Source organism: Carassius auratus, unplaced genomic scaffold (genome assembly GCF_003368295.1).
Source record: "Carassius auratus strain Wakin unplaced genomic scaffold, ASM336829v1 scaf_tig00023595, whole genome shotgun sequence".
In the NCBI taxonomy this organism is placed as follows: domain Eukaryota; kingdom Metazoa; phylum Chordata; class Actinopteri; order Cypriniformes; family Cyprinidae; genus Carassius; species Carassius auratus.
The window spans coordinates 93013-108691 of NW_020525283.1; the positions used below are offsets into that span (position 1 = coordinate 93013).

A 15679-nucleotide genomic window follows, 5' to 3' on the forward strand; every position below is an offset into this window, starting at 1 on the left:
GTCTATATGTGTGCACGTGTGTATACAGGCTTAGCTATATGGCCTATGAGGAAACATTCTGACTTAATCTAAAAAAACCAGAAAACATTCTCGTTTGTAACGTTTTTACGATAGTTATTACGATATACATACATCGAGTGTAGCGTAAATGACCTCAGAGGAAGCTAAGCAGAAGCTTTAAGATTTAAGATATGCTAAGATTAGCATAATTTGAAACTAATATCTCATATCCAAACATGTAACAAATGGGATAATATTACAGAGAGGTCTGTGAAAGGAGGTTATTTGGCAATAATGACAGGCTCAATGTTCAGTGACAACAAAAGTCTGTTGCCCTTTTAGTAAGCATGTGAGTGAATTTTTGTAGGTTGGTATGGCTTTGTATGCCCCTGTAACTTTCTTTAATGTATACAGGCAATGTTTATGTTAGCCCAAGAAGAATATCATCAACTTCCCTGTCAACACATTCTTATGTGCAATTTTCCACATGGATTTTCTACACATACTGTGTGAAAACACAGTGATGACTATATCAGGGTTTTTCTTGAACTCATTCTCTCTTCTTTGCATGTAAGCATTGTGATCTGTGTGGCGTTTGATTTACTGTTCGTGTGAAATACCATTTGAGTGGGAAGATTCAGATTACTTTGAAACACATTGCTTGTCTCGATTTCTTTGAAAAGTTTGACCAAACCTCAGACGTCAAGTTCAAGTTTATTTTTAAAGCACATTTAATAACAGCTAAGAGCCGACCAAAGTGCTGTACACTGTCAATAGCACAAATACAATAAGTAAAATACTAATAGATTATAGTCAAATACACATAACATGACTATAGTGAAATCAATTATTAAACGCCAAAGTACAAAGAGGAGTTTTAGACAAGATTTAAACACAGGTAGAGTGGAGGCCATTCTTATATGAGATGATAAGTTGTTCCAGAGAGTAGGACCAGCCACTTTGAACGCTCTATTTCCTCTAGTCTTTTTACTTCAGTCTTCGAATTTCTTTTGCTTTGTTAATGTATCTTCCGTCATTCAACACCTGCCCTTTTTCTTATGAGACTCTTTTTCTCTTTCATATTGTCTTATAATATGTTTTAGGCACTCTCTCAGATCATGAATTCTGTGAAATATGGACTCGAGGCCACTTTAAAAATCACTAATATGTCTCTCTCGAGAAAAAAAGATTACATGACACAACAGAGTTCCTATGTTTGAAGAACATGGCAGATGTGGTTTTAGGGTAACATGCTGCAGTTCTCTTAATGACAACTGGACAATGAGCTCTTTTGTGTTGAAATGGACAAAAGTACAGAGCTCATCTTGTTTTTTGCATGTGTTTCGTGGTGGTTTAAAATGTATATATGTAGGCATTTGTGTTTGGTCATGTGTTAGTGCTTAGTGTACAGTTTATGTATGTATGTGTGTGTGTGTGTGTGTGCTGTGCGTGTTTGTCCATAAACATGTTTTGTTCCTCATTACTGTCTATCATAATAATTAAGTCTGTAATGTTTTTGAAAGAAGCCTCTTATGCTCGTTCACTAGGCTACACTTATTTGAAGGCATTATTGACATTATTGACAATGACAAGGCATGATGACAAGTGTTATTATTTTGGGTAACACTTTACAATAAGGGTACATGAATAATCATGTACTAATGCCTAAATTAATACTTGATTACATTATATGACTTATATTATATGCAGCTTTAAAAATTATGATATTACCTCAAAACCCACAAGGAATATCTGGAGATATGATTCCTAAAGAAATGACCAATGTAAAACATGCAGGTAAGGTCCAAGCGTTTGGTGGGTGTCAGTACAGTTCACTCTCTATCCAGACGCAGGCTGCGATGATCCTCTACCTCCGCTCTCTGACTTCTTGAAAAGCCAAACCACATCTCGTGATCAGACTCATACATACTGTGTTTGTACATGTGTTTTTGATAGAAAGTATAAAATAAATCATGAGCTGAGTTTAGTAAGTAGATAACAGTAAATTAATTATGATTGGGCCCCCTAAAGAAAAGTAATGCCAAGAGAATGCATTAACAAGCCATGAGCACTGTAAAGGTTCATTGTTAATGTATGTTAAGGAACTTTGTGGCATGTATTTTTTTTATTCAAAACAAATGTATTATTTCTATATTCATAATCATATGTAGCTTATAACATAAATATAAATAGTTCCTGTTGACAGACAGAGATTTTGTACCAGCTGGCTGTCATGTTTTTTGGCAGGGTAGTCTTAGAGGAACCAACTATCCATGCAGCCGTTTATAATTTCATGATGAGGCAAGAGTGAGATTGAGCTCTGCAACATCAGTGATAAGCCTGGAACATCTTTCCTTCCAGAAGAACATAAACACAGTCTGATCAGTATCAAATCTGGGCTACAGCAGCCCATCATTACACAACATATGAAAGAGAAATGAAGGTATTCTGTCTGTGACTAACATTTTAGCTGGAAATGTTTCTTTGGTAAATGCTCATAACCATAGACATCGTTTAGAAATGAGAAATAAGCCAAGAACAAGGCAACATATTTAAATGCATTTTTATTATGGAAATACAAACACTTGCTTACATTTTCAGTCTTAACAGAACAAGTCTGTTCATTTTTAATTCAGTAAAGTAGACCCACATAAAAATAAAAAATAAAATAACTTGCCACTTATAACAACATTTATGGAACCTTGTCAGTTCTTTACAGTGGTTCATTAACTTGGAAAATCACATCATGTTATCTCACTCTTTTATAAAGTATGGTTTATTAATTATTTGTGTTCTCTCTGGTTTATTGTAGCTGTTTAACACCATAGCACGTTTTCCAAGAGAAGAAAAAAAAACTAACAGCACTGGCCGTAAGTGTATTTTAATGAAAACATAAATACTACTGTAGATATATTTATATATATTAAAAATACTGTACATGAGAAGAAAAAATAATGCAAAGAAACAATAAAAACACATTGCTGACATCCATATTCAATCAAAATATAAACAGCCAGATTTTCAGAAAATGTATCATTTTGTGTATATACTGCACCATGCAATGTTTCTTGCATCTCACCGTCGAAACAAAGTACTGTAGAGGGCAAGCTGGATTTTTACACCACAATAAATTAATTTTAAAAAGATCAAAAAGAGAAAAGCGGATAAAAAAAAAACAAAAAACAGAAGGACCATGTGGTCTAGCATCTCTGCCTCCCCAAGGTGTTCTCTCATCACCCTATGTTCATATCTCCATGGTGCACACAAATAGTCCTGGAGCGTGTTCAGAGCGTGTGCTGCGCTGGTGAAGAGAGCCGCTGTGTGTGGGGGCTAAAGTAACAACAGTTCAGCTACAATGGGCCAAACTGCAGACTTTAATTGGATGGTCAATGAAGGGCTTCTCATTAAAACCAGTAGAGCTCCTTCCCTTTCTTGTGGTGCTGGAGACCTGCGGTGCAAAGCAGACATGAACACAATGGCTGAAAACAAGACGGACCCATTCATACACACAATCTCCATGGTGGCTGCAAGCCCTCTATATAATAAGCACCAACAACTGAGGCCAAACAATCCATTTCCTGCCATTAACCTGGAGGGTGTGTGGCTTGTTTGCTTTTAACTTCATTCATGCACTTTTCTAAATAGAACATTGTGGAAATTTGATCTGTAATTTGTTAGTTTGGAAAATGAAGTTCTGTAGCAACTATGAAAACTTAATAGCTTTGCGTTCCAAACTGAGTTTACCAGCAAATTACTGATGAAGTTTCCTCAATGTTCAATTTAAAAAAGAAAAATAGCTAAAATGCTAAAGCTAAAAACAGTTGTGGGCAGTTTTATTTTTACGTTTTATATTTTATGTTTTTATATTTTTACTTATTATGTTTTATTTATTGTACTCTTGTGTCACAGATTGCCAACTGCCTTAAATGGTTAATCATGTGTCTCTGGGATTATAAGTAAAATTTATTAAGTTTGATGAATAGCTGATGCTGACTTAGACTATTTGTTAATACAGTATGGACATTTTTGATGTTGCTCAGCCAGGTTATATAGCAACCTTGCAATTTTATTTTATTTTTTTAAGTGATAACCTATTCTATGAATCGATATTAATCACTAACATAATCATTTGAAGAAGTACACTCTTCAGGGACACTTTTCTAAATTCCTAAATTTCAAAATTCTCCTTTTCTATCACATTTTGTTACTTTGTTTTTTGAAGGGGTGATTTTAAGATGTTGCCAAGATTTTGTTTAAAAAACAGTTGATAAATGTTCATTGGAAATATCAGCATTAGACAATTACGAGAAGCAACTTTTAGTTATATGACCATGAACCATGAACCATAAACCCTTTCTGAACACATAATTATATCTCTAAATATTAAAATGTATTCATTTCCCTTGAAATGTCACAATGCAATTTATTTAATTTTATTCATATTTAAATTATGTAACATTTAAATAAATTATCTAGAATGTTTTAAAAAAATTATATCATTAAAAATTCATATTAATTAAATTATTAATATTCATTAAATATGAAAAACACAAATTTTAACTACAATAACCTCATTATTTGAATTTTATTTTGCCACATTAGATCACATTACCTGGTTCCATGTTGAGAGCCAGACTTTGTGCCACTTCCCCAGGCGGAAGCAACCCTGGCCATGATGGGTTGGCGTCCAGCTTTCCCACATCATAATGCCCGGGCAGCGTCGAAAGATGAGGCGGCCGGACAGCAGGCATCAGTAGGGGTCCGTAGTGGGCATCCAGCCCAGGAGGGGAGTACAGTTCGTGGAGGGACCGTGGGGGGGGATAGGGCTGGCTCTGAGAGTAGCTCCAAGACTCTGATGGGTGCGGGTGAGCGTGTGAGTGAGGCAGACCCGGGTGCAGGGCCTGGGAGTAGGGGTCCATAGCATAGCTAGGAATGCCTGTCGAATCACAGTGGGGTCGACTGGGTGGAGAGGGGTAGTTACTGTCCCAGAAAGATGGAGGGAAACTGCGCCGACTGCTTGAGGCTGAAGCATCTAAAGCGGAGAGAAAAGTAAAAGAATCACAAAGAGAAACAGGAAGCAAAAGGTGTAATGTAATGTTACCATTGATTTACGGTGTATCATATTTTGTTGTTTTGCAGCCAGTTTTTGTTTTATCCAGCTGTATTTACTCAGTGCAACTTATAATGTCCAAGTGAAAGATGTAACTCCAACATGTAAAAAAAAGAAAAAAAAGAAAAAGTGAGTTGAGGGATCACCCCTCTCCTAAAAATGATTGTAAACTCAATAAGTTGTAGATAATCACCTTCTCAATGGCACACAAAGCTATGTAACTTTCAGCTGTGATCATCTTATTTTGATTAGATCAGCATGGCAAGAGCTATCCTAGAGCATTTCAATCCTTGGTAGTGCAGCTGAAGCAAACAATCAACAATGGTTGAAAAGCCACTGTCAACAGATGACCAGGATAAAGTTGCTCAAGTCAGGAGATGGATACAAAAAAAAAAGTTGTAAAAAGTCTTTATCAATGCCCTGAAGCACAGCAAAGTCTATTATTAAGAAGTGGGGGGTGTTTGGTAAAACACAGACCCTATCTGAATCATGAATGTTAAGAAGTGAAGTAAACTTTAACAGATTTCCACTGCTCAGGGAGTAGGAAGCAATGAACACTGAATAGGGACCATGTCAGTCGGAACACAGTTCATGCCTGAGCTCACTTCTAATGAGCTGATTATTTGAAGTGAGACATGCAAAATACTGAACTGGGGTCATGAGGACTGGAATTGAAAACTGCTGGTATTGTCATTATAATCCATAATTATGTCCCCACTGGATGCAACAAATGCCTAATTTATAATGTTTTTTTTTGTTTTTTTTGTCTCTGTGCCCCGGGACAGATGACATCAAAGTATATTAATGGGCGTAGCATTTCCGTCACATGCTTGAGGTATTCGGCCAATCACAATACACTGAATAGCTGGCCAATCAGAGCACACCTTGCTTTTCAGAGCGATGTGCTTTGTAAAAGTCTCTGCGTTTCAAGAAGGAGGGGCATAGAGAAGAAGCAATACTCTACAGCATGTGGAAAATAATATGTGTGTGGAAAATAACCTTAAACCACATAAACCTTTTTTATTACACCAAATACACAAAATAATGTTATTTTATGCAACATCATATGACCCCTTTAAAGGAAAATATGTTGAAAAAAATGCACCAGAAAATCAACATATATGTCTTTTATGCAAAGTTTTTCTGTCACTGCAGTTGCTATGCTGACCTCAGGAGAATATAACCACTGTTTTAGCGCATCGCTCTTCGGTGTGCTTTAACTAACTTGTAATCTCAAGTTTGTGGTTCCTGAAATGTTGTCTGAACGCTGTTGAAACACTGAAACTTAATTAGAGGGGACCGACTCCCTCAAACCCTCCTCTATTTTCTACACCGGTGTCGGTCAGTTATCATATTATTAGAGGTTCAGCTGAGATGGCATTTCTCTGTGTCCCATTTGTCCACATATAAGGCCGTTGCACCTTGGACTTTCAGGTCAGCCTTGTCACATGATTTCACATGATTTCCAGCCCCACGCCCTCAGATGTCTTTCTGATTGAATCATGTGGTGTTCCATTTGCTTCTAAAGAGCTTAGCACACATCACAGAAATACACATGGCCACATGAGAGAGATGAGAGACGGAAAGAGAGGGGGGGGTAGAAAAGAAGAAACCCCATCAAAGAGACACAAAAGACGAAGAGGTCAAGATATTGGCCAGCAACAAAACAGCAGAAGAAAGACAAGCAAAAGGCACACACGTCTGTCTGTCATAAAGATCTATATAAGGCAGAAAGTTAAACCTGGAGAACCGCATGTGGTCTTCTCCTCCTTCATATCGGCCCCTCAGCACCTCCACAGACCTGCAGACCCCTGTCTCTGCTCGTGCCCCCACCTGTTGTTTTTACTTACCCTCTCGCCCCCCGCAACCCCTCATAGAATGTGGAGGGAGGGGTGAAGTATTTTTTTAGCCGATACTTTTATATTTAGAATTCTTCTGAAAAAAGACACCGGTGATGTAGTCATGATCAGAGGAGGGGTGGGCGAGCTCCTCATAAATCTGATGCTCGGTATTGTGAGCCGTTTAAACGCGATATGAGCTCGAGCCATTGCGCTTACTGCCACGTATAAACATAGTATCTGTTGGGAGGCAGGCAGCGTCTGAGAGACTAGATGAAGATGTCATTGGAAGGGAGCGAGGGAGGGAGGGAATATACCAAAGGTTCATTAAAGTAAACACACACATTAAGCACCACCTTGCATTGCAGACACTAGTGCAAGCTGGTATTCAACAGGCTACTCACGCTAACTCAGCTGGCGGCACAAAAGGGACAGAAAGTAAAAGAAATGTTTGACTATTTGTTCATTTTCAGGGATAGTTCACATAAAAATGAAAATATGGTCATCCCTCATGATGTTGTAAGCTCATTTTCTTTCTTCTGCAGAAAACGAAAGAAGATATTTTAAAGACCGTTTCAGCTGATTGTTGTTGAGTGATTTCCTGCAGCTGTTACCTTAAAGAGTTATCTCTACTTGATTTAACCCATAAAAGTGAGTGTTGTTTGAATACATTGAAGTAGGTTGGTTCAGTGATGTTAAATTACACTTTTGACTTCAATAAAACCAGTTAATTGAGATACTACTGTTTTTAAGTTAAGTTACCTTTTCTGTGTATGTATACAAACAGCTGTAACATTCTTAAAAATGTCTTTGTTTGTATACCTCAGAACATTGATTTCCTATTGATTCAATAAAAGAACCATCTTGAGTTCCCCAAAATAACTTTCTTAAATAAATAAATCAATAAAACATTGAAGAAAAGATACATTTTTTCTTAGTTTTAAGAATATTTTAATAATCTGAACCTCTTTCCGCTATAAAGAACCTTTTGTGTAATGCAAAGTTGGATATTTAAAGTTCTTCATGAAACCAATGATGCCAATAAAGAACCTTTTTTTTACATGTGCAGAAAGAAATATCTAAGTTTCACTGGTTTGGAACGACTTAAGGATATAATGAGATGACTAAATAATGACATAATTTACATTTTGAGGTGAAATGTCCCTTTTTTATGTATTTTATTTATCACTGACTTTGAGAAATAAAAGACAAATTCAAATTCAAATTGATTTGATTCAATTCAGTGCATTGTATTCAAATGTAACTGAGCTGTGTTTACTTAGATGACTTGAGATTTGTGCACGTAAATTATTTGCAGTGATTTTAATTTCTTTTTCTTTTGCCTGTGTCGTGCATCTGTCTCCATTCAAACTGATGAGTGCTTTTGCCGCACTCTTACCTGTGCTGGGATCACTGTGCCTCTTTTTGCCCTCTGCCTCCATGTAAGTGCTAAGAGCTCTGGAGAAGTGTTCGTCCACCACACTGCTAATGTCCCCTTGGTAGTAGGTGAAGAGGACACATCGTGAGCTCAGGTATTCTGCCTCCCCGACCTCTTTGTCCTTCGTAGCCTCCTCTACCTGCCCAGCCGAAGGATACGGTGATGAGGGCGGTCCCCCAGAGCTGGAGCTTCTTGCAGAAACCAGGACACCCTCCGAGCAGCACGGGGCCCCCACGCTGTCCATCAGATCCCTACAGCGAGACGAGGGGCTTCTCAGTCCAAGGGGTGCCTAAGAAAAAGAAGTAACTGAGAGACATTGCGACACATTCTGTTTGTGTCTGGTGTGTTTGTGTGTGTGTCTGACTGTGTCAGTATTTTTGTATGCTTGTGTGTATGTGCATGTGTTTGACCTTGTAATTATAAATGTATTTGTATGACAGTTGTGAATAGGTAAGACCAGGGCTAGTTGTCATATTCTCAGTAACTATACATTTGTGTCAAAAATCCTTACACCAAAGCTTGTTTTCTCTAGCAGTGGTTTTGTATGTTGGTTTCAAACATTTTTAGACACACTAAAGTTACACAAGTACATACAGTTAGGCTACCACCTGTGTTGTGAAAGTTATTTCATATTTATTTGTGCAATTTATCAATCAATAACAATAGTCGTTGATCACAACACTTGCTTGATTTTTTTTTTTTTTTTTTTTACATTATATGCAACTTTTTTGCTATTTCAATAACTGATTTGTTGTTTCCTATTTTTTACTGTTTAAATGTAGCTGAAAAATTCATGCAAACGATTTAATGTCAACTTGTCCCATCTAATGTGACCACATTCCCCGCGCAAAAGGTCAAAGTCTTCAGTGAACTGCATCTTACTCAATTTTATTTCTGTGTAATAATGGAAAATAAAGGTTGGTGCCGATACAGCACCTAAGAAATTTTCACTGTAATGTGACAACTTGCCCCGCTCTAACAGACCTCACACGCAGACCAAAAACATTCGTGACATAAACATTAAAAAGTAAATATACAATAACACTTAATTACAGTTTAAGCATGCACTTCCCATATGCATTGCGCGGAAACCTGCTTACCGGTAAAGTGCTGATAAACGCTGAAGCTTTGTGCGCGTACGGTGCGTAATGACCATAAGCCGGGTACATAACATCCAGACAACTCATGATAACCCGCTCGCTCCTCTTGGATCGTAGGCAGCGGAACTGTCGCGCTCTGTTTCACTTGCAGAAGCAGAGAAACGACTAAAAAGAGTCAGTTCGGACCGTGCAACATCTCGGTGTCAGTAAACAGAGCGCGCGGAGACTGATCGGTGATCCACGGTGACGCGCACCTGACAGCTGCGCTCGCGGGACTGTGGTTAGGTTTATACCACAGAATGCACCCAAGAAAGAGATTCACATGACGACCCCTCCCACCCCAGACCAAGACCCCCGACCACCCTCGAAAATTTTACAGCGTAATCCATACAATGCAGAGCACGTTTGGGCTACCGGTTTGGACTACCCATTTATCTATCATGATTGATGCCTAAGCAATTACATGTACCACTTTTTGGGAATAAATATATGCAATATAAATAGACCTATTTTGCATTCTTCCCCCCATAGCACAACTTTAAAATTTATAAAGGCATAACTTGTTGTAGCTCTAATTTTAAGTAAGATTTTTTAAGTAAAAAAAAACTTGCTGTTATCTTACTGTGCTGAAGAACATTGGTGGTATTTGGCTGATTCTCAGGGTGGCACAAGGGTGTGAAGTATAGACTGGACACCCAATCCATACCAGCACATGAGCAAAGAGATTCCTCTCAAATCTAGCTCGCGTTATCACCTTCACTTAAACAAACACGAGGTCAGTCAAACACACACCTATTAATTTTGTCTCTGTTCTAGTATTAATATTCCAAATCAAAACTGTTAATGCTCTCCTCAAGAAGGAACCTCTTCAAGACCCCGCTCTGTTAAATGTGTCAGATATTCTCCCAGATATTAATATGATCACATTGGACCTTGAGTGCCAGGAGTTTTCTGACAGACATTCTAGAACGTTAAGAGAATCATGTGGAATATTTGCAGAATTTCATCCAGCAGTGTTAAACAGAGAGGAATGTCTCTGAAGTGTTTGCTCAGGGTCGACCGGGGAGATGTGTGCCAGAACTCTGTCAGCTTCAATTGACCAATAAATTCTCTGTCTAATATAATTGTTTTCAGACCAACTGCTTCTGCCATGTAAAGTGTCCAAAATTTCAGTGCTTTTAAATAATATACACATTATTTTTCAATGAACTCAAGAACAAACGGACAAACATGTCAATTACCAATTTTTTTTTAAAATATTAAAATATTTGATAAAAAAATAATTAAAGCAAAATACTATTATTTATTATCATATTTATTTTTGTTGCATTTAAATATAGATAAAATGCCAATATGTTATTATTATTAATATCTTGTATAGGGTCACTTCTATAACAATAATAATAGTAATATAAATGTAACCTTATACAAGATATGAAACAGTTCCCGTGTATATTCACATAAAAAAAGCACTTGCAGAACTTCATGCAAATGCAACGTATTGATTTGTTTTAACACACGCAATAGACTCAGTTATGAAGTACATTTATGGGAATGAGAGACATGGACACTTGAGACAAAGTTGGATCAAACTCCACACTGCTGTCATGAGTACATGCTTAACTATTCCTCGGTGGAGGTCAGAAGGTCCGGGACCATTAACCTCTCATTTTACATGCATTTAAAAGACTTGTTATCTGAATGTGTTCTGCAGTCATGGACATGCTGTTGCCCAACTAATGTCTGTCTCGGCTAAAGCATACTGTGAAACTTTACTCGCATTGGTGTGGGGTTTTTTTGGGTAACAGGGGGAATGATGCAATGCCACAGGGAAAGGGGTTGAGAGCTTTAGCGTGACGGACAGCTGCTCCTGATGACACGCAGCACAGAGTTTAAAACAGACTCTGCACTATGACCACATGTAGGATGAACCATTTATATTAATGGCCATGACCGATTGCTCTCGCTCTCTCTCTCTCTCTCTCTCTCTCTCTCTCTCGCTTTTTCTCAAAGTCTTCCCAGCAACACATATCACTCTCTCCTTCCTTTTTGGAACAGTAAGTCATTTGTCATTACTAAGAAAACAGGTTGTATGACTATATGTGTATGCATGTGATGTCTAGCCCAGTCTGTATCACAATCTCTGAGCCCCAGTGTATGACCCCCAATGTAGAGCTCTGAGTGACCAAACTAGGGAACAGAGGAGAAGGACAGATGGCCCCCTCCTTCCCTTCACTCTCCTTCAAGCTCCATTTCTCTTTATCCCTGTTTCATTCACTGTCCAGGCCTCTCTTCCTGAGCCTGTATGTTTGTGTGTCTGTATTTGTGAGCGAGCAGAAAATAAACACAGATTACATCATTGTTTGGTTTAGACCCTTCACGCTGTACCAAATCACCCAGTCATAAAACTAAACTGACAACTCAGTCTGTTGATCATGGGGTTAAAATACCATGTAAATTACAGTACAACATACTGCAGGATTTTATAAATATAAATTATATGAGCAATAAAATAAAAAAAACATTGATATGTTTTCATGTTTTTCTTCTGCAACACTTAAGTTAACAAGGAAAAATTATCTGAAATCTGAGAACACATTCAGATCCTTGTAAAGATAGTATTTTTTTACAAAACACATTATGGAAGTTGATGTAATATTGTGTAACATGCTAAACGAAAAAATTCTAAAACAATTTGAAATCAAATATTTATATTTGATAATTATTTTAAAATGTTTTACTTTTTAAAATGTATTTAAAAAATAATTCTTTCCAAAATACTCGATACCTTATATTTTCATATACATTTTAACCTTAAAATCTTATTTAAAAAAAAAAGGAATGTACCACTTTTTTTTGTTATTTTACTTTTAGTTAATTATAATTACACTGACTGACTGGCATGCATCTGTGATACAGGAAGCATGGTATTGAACAAGATGGTTTATATTGCAAGTACAAAACAAATAAAACAATTAAATTCCTAAAAATAAATACAAAACACTCTCTTTAGCTAGCACACTTACGGGGGTCATATTCTGTGAGGACCCTGAATCTAGCCCATCACCAAAAGGGTCGGGGCTGGAGGTTACAGTGTTGTTTGTCAGCTATAGCTCAATGTGTTGTGTCCAGTTCCTCCGGAAGTGCACACACACACACACACACACAAACACGTGTGCTGTCTTACCACAACAAAGGTCACAAGCAGTCTGATTCTACATTATAACAAGGGCTCTATAATGTCGGTTTAACTTTAACTTTAACTTTATTATGTAACTATTATTTTTTATTTTACAATATGAATTAATATAAACCTTTAACACAATAAACCTTTTATTGACTTTTAACTCAGAAGATCATATTTTATTTTATTTTTGAAGCAGGGGAATAGAAGAATTGCCATCTTTAATAGCTCACAACAAACCTTTTATTGCCTTTTAACTCATAGGATTATATTATATTATATTATATTATATTATATTATATTATATTATATTATATTATATTATATTATATTATATTATATTATATTATATTATATTATATTATATTATATTATATTATATTATATTATATCATATCATATTATATGAAACAATGCTGGTAAGTTTTACACTTAATTGACCCTAACAAAAGCACTGACCTCCTCTCCCTCAATAGCCTTTATTTCCATCAAATGGGGATACTTTCTCCTTGGGCCTGTTTATTAAAAGCTAACCCACTCAGTATGGGTAGTACGTGAACAAGCAACATGGCTGAAGTAACTGACGGGTGCTACATTCCCCCTTTGGCAGCCTGTAGTGTTCCAGCGATGTAGACAAGCAGCTGATGTCATCCTCGGTGTATATGTGTGCGTGTGTTTGTAAAGGCCTAGCAGGAGATTGTCACCCTGCTGTTGAACATTCCTGTCCCACAAGCACAGGAGGGCACTACTGTCCCCAGAGAAAGAAAGAAAGAAAAAAAAAGAAAGAAAGAAAGAAAGAAAGAAACTGAACTGAAGGGGAGATGTGGTTTCAAAGCTGTTGTGTCACATGCTCCAACAGCGATAATTTACTCCACTGCAGTCAGATGGTGTTGGTTCCTCAGAATGCCTGGAACTCAGATGAGTTCATTCTGCACACTATCAGACAATCACATGCACAATTCACGTTAAAGGGCAGTTCCCCCAAATGTTTCAGTGCTCTCCAATGCTTCATCATGGCTTTTTGTTTCCCACAGTATTCCCTGAATTTACCTAAAACACTTTCAGTTTTGTTTTGGAATAACAAAAAAATGTCATGTAATTGGATAAAGTTCAGCATAAATATGTTGTTATTTAGCGTATTTAGGGAATTCTGTTTTACTGGTTCTACGTGAATGTGCTGCGGTACTGCTTTGAATTGTGGGAATTCTGCACCATTTCATATTCAAAGTGATTTATTCAGTGGTGACATCATAGATTTCACAGCTATTTTTATTGGCCGGTAAACTGGCAGATCTGCCCTCAGTTACAACAGTTAGCCAATCAGAAAGGGTCAAGGGGGGGGAAATGCTTTATGCTGATAATCAACCAGACTTCCACATGGAACATCTATGGAAAATTATGCAAGAATATACAAATGACATTAGAATCAAGTGTCTGTAATTGTTGACTCTTTTTCTGTCAAATAAAACCTGTCTCTATGTTAAGAAGGTCATTGCCCTACCAACTGCACAACTCAAACCGAATGCTTTATCCCATCGTTTTCCCTCTCTTATTTCTCACAGGACCCTGAAACTGAGATGACACTTACCACATCCCTGTGTAATCTGAGTGCAGGACACTCTACTCAGATCACTGCCATCATTTTTAAATATAAAATTCACCCATCATTGACCTGTCACTTTTACTCTTCAACAAATGATAGAATGTGTGGTCCTTTCTTTGAAACTATGTAAATGTTGGGGCAAGTGTTTTTTTTCTTCTTTTTCTTTAAATTTAAATAAATTAAATAAATAAATGTATGCATTAAGCAGACGCTTTTATCCAAAGCGACTTACAGTGCATTCAGGCTAAAAGTTTTTACTTAACATTAACTTATTTAAAAGCAATACCCTGTGAAATATCTCAGCTATTTAAAAAAATTGTAATATGATGCATTTAGTGCCCTTTTTACACTGTAGTTATAAATTTAATTACTGAGATATTAATTACTTACTGTAGGGTTACGTTTAGGATTAGTTGCATATAATTATTCATGAATTACTTTTATTACTATAGTAACATCTAATGTGCAATAAGGAAGGACAAGAGTTACTGAAAATTTGTATCAGAACATTGTGCAAGGAATCGCAAATGTGACACACATGTCATTGTGAAACTAACAACTGCCCTTTTCTTCCTTTTTCATGGTCATTAGATTTCAGTTGGGACCCATGTATCCTATCTACAAAACTTAAAATACGACAAAGACATTTCACTATTTCTAGTTCTAAAAATAAAAGATAAAGTATAGCTAATTTGGAATGAACACATCCAACCACAACATTCAAAGTATACACATCAAATGCTATATTAAAACAAGATAAACCAGAGAGCTGATTACTTACACTATAAGAGATTCATTAGCCCAAAAATCATTTTTCCATCAGAGCAATCTTAGAAGATCTGACACTCGGGCTTTAAAAGCAAATAACAGGCCATGACTGAAGCTTGAAAGGTTATAGAGCACAGGTCTCACATCTCTTCAATCAATTACAAGGTGAGATAGAGCTACTAATGAGTTGTTCTGACACAGTCTGAGACTCACAAATTGGATCAATACACATTCAGTAAACAGTGAAGACACCATCTTAATTGGTCATTCATTCATGTCACTCCTTGCAGGTTTTAACTGTGTGTGTGTGTGTGTGTGTGTGTGTGTGTGTGTGTGTGTGTGTGTGTGTGTGTGAGACTAAGTGATCTGCCTTGTGCATATGTTTATTATTATTAGTGTATTTTTTGCATTATTTTGTTGGCTTCCACTGATCTAAAGAAGAAATTATTCGTAAGACTTCAGAATAGGTCTCATTGGGGAAGTCGTGGCCTAATGGTTAGAGGGTTGGACTCCCAATCGAAGGGTTGTGAGTTCTAGTCTCGGGCCGGACGGAATTGTGAGTGGGGGTAGTGCATGAACAGCTCTCTCTCCACCTTCAATACCATGACTTAGCTTAGGTGCCCTTGAGCAAGGCATTG

General features: G+C 37.0%; 1 protein-coding gene across 1 annotated transcript; it reads right to left on the reverse strand.

Moving 5' to 3' along the window:
- Window positions 1-2551: 2551 nt before the first annotated feature.
- On the reverse strand, window positions 2552-9802 carry LOC113077941 (transcription cofactor vestigial-like protein 2). Its single transcript, XM_026250211.1, has 4 exons — window positions 9487-9802; window positions 8348-8675; window positions 4613-5032; window positions 2552-3448 (listed from the first exon to the last, which is right to left on the reverse strand). The coding sequence occupies exons 1-4, from the start codon at window positions 9571-9573 to the stop codon at window positions 3405-3407; spliced, it is 879 nt and encodes a 292-aa protein (XP_026105996.1). The 5' UTR covers window positions 9574-9802; the 3' UTR covers window positions 2552-3404.
- Window positions 9803-15679: the final 5877 nt, after the last annotated feature.

Excerpts from the sequence above, each read along its gene's own strand:
- LOC113077941 (XM_026250211.1), bottom strand. The coding sequence starts at position 9,573 with ATGAGTTGTCTGGATGTTATGTACCCGGCTTATGGTCATTACGCACCG. Across the intron at positions 8,676-9,486 it reads CGTTTATCAGCACTTTACCG|GCACCCCTTGGACTGAGAAG; the intron begins GTAAGCAGGTTT and ends TCTTTTTCTTAG. Across the intron at positions 5,033-8,347 it reads GCACAGTGATCCCAGCACAG|ATGCTTCAGCCTCAAGCAGT; the intron begins GTAAGAGTGCGG and ends TCTCCGCTTTAG.